This window comes from Alosa alosa, chromosome 1, assembly GCF_017589495.1.
Source record: "Alosa alosa isolate M-15738 ecotype Scorff River chromosome 1, AALO_Geno_1.1, whole genome shotgun sequence".
Lineage (NCBI taxonomy): Eukaryota > Metazoa > Chordata > Actinopteri > Clupeiformes > Clupeidae > Alosa > Alosa alosa.
This window is the reverse complement of record NC_063189.1, coordinates 35,123,236-35,126,580: the sequence shown is the minus strand read 5'-3', so window position 1 is coordinate 35,126,580 and position 3,345 is coordinate 35,123,236. Positions and strand designations below refer to the sequence as shown.

Here is a 3,345-nt window from a genome sequence, read left to right as displayed (position 1 = left end):
TCAGGCCAAGTCCTGACTCACTGTGGACATCAAAGATTGAGGTTTCCCTGACCCGCTGGACAAACCCAGGTGTGTGCCACATATTAGTGGAACATAGTGAGGTCTCAACTTCATTGTGCAGTACTTTCAGAGGGTAGTACCCAAAATACAAATGTAACATGTTGCTGATGTTCTACCCACAGCATTAGAGTGTTTTGGATAGTCATCTACTTGATGGTGTGATGCATCCACATAAATTACACACCAACAGTATATATATAACCGTTAGTGTCACGGTCACTTTATTGTAATTTAAGATTGAATTTTTAGTAAGGATTAATATGTGATATCTTTACAAATATGTGGGCCAGGGAGGTGGCATTCTGGAAATGCACTGTGGGAAATGTAACATCAGTTAGCACACCTCATGTTTAATACACAATATACTTTACTTGTGATGACCAAGTTAGTTTAAATAGGAATTCTCCTTAGTGTAAGTGTACTACACAAAGTAAGCATTTGTTTGCACAACTTGGAATTCCTATTCCAGATTAGTCTGTAATTTCAAGGCAATTGGTTTGCATGTTTTTTTTAAACTAAGGTTAACTAACAGGTTAAGTAAGGTTAACTAACTAACTAACTTGTAGCAAAACTTAAGCAATTCAAGTATAGCAAAATGATCATGTTCACTTTTCCACCTTAAATTAAATTACTCCTTTAGCCAAGTCATCTTCAAATAATCAACAAAAGAAAAACTGTTTATACTAATTAAACATTTTTAAATTACAGTGTGTTTTTAGCCAAGAACTGTAGCTATTCAATTTTATAGTGCAAAGTAACTTTCCCAAAACTGAATGCATGTGAGATTCAACACATTCTTCCTGTTGTGTGACTGGAGTTGCTTTGAATTGCCATGAATTTAATTCCACTTCCTGTCATTCCAATTCCAATTCAAATTCAACTTCCTGTGGGGCGGAGCCAATTCAATTCAAATTCCAATTCGTGAATTGAATGGAGATCCATTCTAAAATTCTGAATTTTGCACAAGCCTGCTGTCAGTCCTTGGCCCAGGCCGACCTTGTCCTGAAATCACCCTAATATTCCCCTGCCTTATGTGCCCTTTGCTATGTAGCCAAGCAACTTTCCAAATGATGCAGCAACATCATATGGTAGTAAGATGACTGAGTGAAGTTGAAATAATATTCATTTCAGTAGCCACTGCCAGTTGACTATGACTTTAGAATCTTCCTTTAGAAGCTTCAAGAGAGACTTGTGATCCTCTGGCACCTGGTCTCTAGTGCAGTGCTAAATCTTGGGGATCAATAAAGTCTATCTATCTATCTATCTGCACAGGAAGACGACTCACACTCTTCTTTCTACAGATAATAAAAATGAGGAACCAATAGTGGTGTTAAACTCTTACAGTTTATTATTACTGTTAGCACACATACTACAACAGGCTATTCCTTTTAAGGCGCAGTCAGCAACATGAGTGGACTCCAACAGGAATCCAAAGAGTTTGACAAAGCCAGGGACGGTCGTTGGTATGCTTCTCCTACGATTCTCTATCTATGAATACATGATCTAAACAAGCATTACAACATCTGCAACAACCAATAATGGTTGGCTCTACCATTAACTAACTCTCACACCAACTCTTTCTCCCCTTCTCTCTTGGCTCTGGGCCCTGGCTAGGATGTAGAGGTGTAATGACAGCTGGGCAGATGAGCCCCAGTACTTCCAGCAGGTGCTCTACATCCCAGTGTTCCTGCTGGGCCTGCTGCTCAACGTATTGGCAGTGACCGTCCTCCTCCTGAAGCGCCGTCAGTGGACGGACACGCACATCTACACGCTGAACTTGGCCCTGACAGACCTCGCCCTGGTGCTCTTCCTGCCTGTACGCGTGTTTGCTGCCTACCACCCTCTTGAGCCCTCGGACTTCTGCTCAGCCATGGTCTCCATCCATTACATCAACATGTACGCCAGCATCTTCACCGTCACCTGCATCAGTGTGCACCGCTACCTCAGCATCAGGTTCCCCTTCTGGGCCCGAGAGCGGAGCACCAAGAAACGTATTGCTGTGCTAGTCTGCACTCTCATCTGGGTAACGCTGGTGTCTCTATGCCTCGTGTTTGGCTCTAACAACACTCCAGAAAAATTGTGCACATGTTACAGCCGTCGTGATGAGGAGAGGCTTTCTCTTACATTCCTCCTGGTGTTGGTGATATTGGGCTATGTCCTCCCACTAGTCACTATGACTTTCTGTTCCATCCAGACCTCTTGCATTCTGCGTACATCAGGAGAGCATCAGAGTGGTGAGGAGACCTCTGTGCTAAAGAAGACATTTGTTCGACTTGTAACAGCCAATTGGATTGTGTTTGTTGTTTGCTACACACCTATCCATGTGGCTATGTGTTTGGTAGAGTACCACAAGGTCGACGTCGACCGCACAAGTTGGTCATCATTGGAAGGCCTAATTCATAACTTCCGTGAGGTGGCTGAATGGATTGCCACCACAAACTGTTGCCTTGATTCGTTTGGATATTACTTCTTGTTGAGGCAATATTTAAAAGATGAGTCTCAAAGTGATTCAGCATCACCTACTAGAGGCAGAGCAACATCAACTGACTTGATGAACTTCACCTACTAAACTTCTAGCAACTGTCTTCTTGCTGGCTACCACAGACCTCTGAAGTTCGCCTACAAAAAAGCTGCCATCTTTGAGATCCGGTATCTGGCGATTTTGTCTATGGAAAAATAACATGGAGATTTTGAATCGTCACACCTGTTAAACTCTCGCGGGGATGAAAAAGTCTGAAATGCAGACGTTTTCCTGAACACACTTTTGTCCTCTGCCTTCGAGTGGATACTGTGATCTCCGGTTCGTGAAGGCGGCACACTTCGATTTTTGCTACCCCAGATGCAACTTGCATTAAAGTGTAAGTTCAGTGTAAATTTACCCATAGTCCTGTTGTTCAAGCTCACCACATGCACCCCTTAGGAAAAAGAATAGGGCAAGTTATGGACAAGCAGCTTAAGCAGACCAGTGGGGGCATCAAAACTGAAACGGACAGTAACTCCCCACTGCCCCCATGGTTCTGCTTTAAGCTGGCCTATGTTGTTAAATGGGCAAACATGGTAGGTTTTTTGTAGGCGAACTTCAGAGGTCTATTACAATGAATGAAATTATGTGTTTCAAAGCTTGATCCTTTCACTTTTACACACCCAGTCCTGGCCCAATTCAAGCTTTCTTACTAGATGTTATGACTAACTTGTAAGACTGAACTCACTCTGGTTGTTGGTTTTCTGTTAGCCCCCCTATACTGTAGATATTCACTTTATATGTATGAATGTATATAAATGTTT

At 42.5% G+C, this 3,345-nt stretch overlaps 1 protein-coding gene across 1 annotated transcript; it reads left to right on the top strand.

Annotated features, from left to right (window-relative positions):
* Positions 1 to 1,467: 1,467 nt before the first annotated feature.
* LOC125299790 (G-protein coupled receptor 35-like) lies at positions 1,468 to 3,237 on the top strand. The gene is made up of 3 exons (XM_048251272.1): positions 1,468 to 1,523; positions 1,696 to 2,432; positions 3,209 to 3,237. The coding sequence occupies exons 1-3, from the start codon at positions 1,468 to 1,470 to the stop codon at positions 3,235 to 3,237; spliced, it is 822 nt and encodes a 273-aa protein (XP_048107229.1).
* Positions 3,238 to 3,345: the final 108 nt, after the last annotated feature.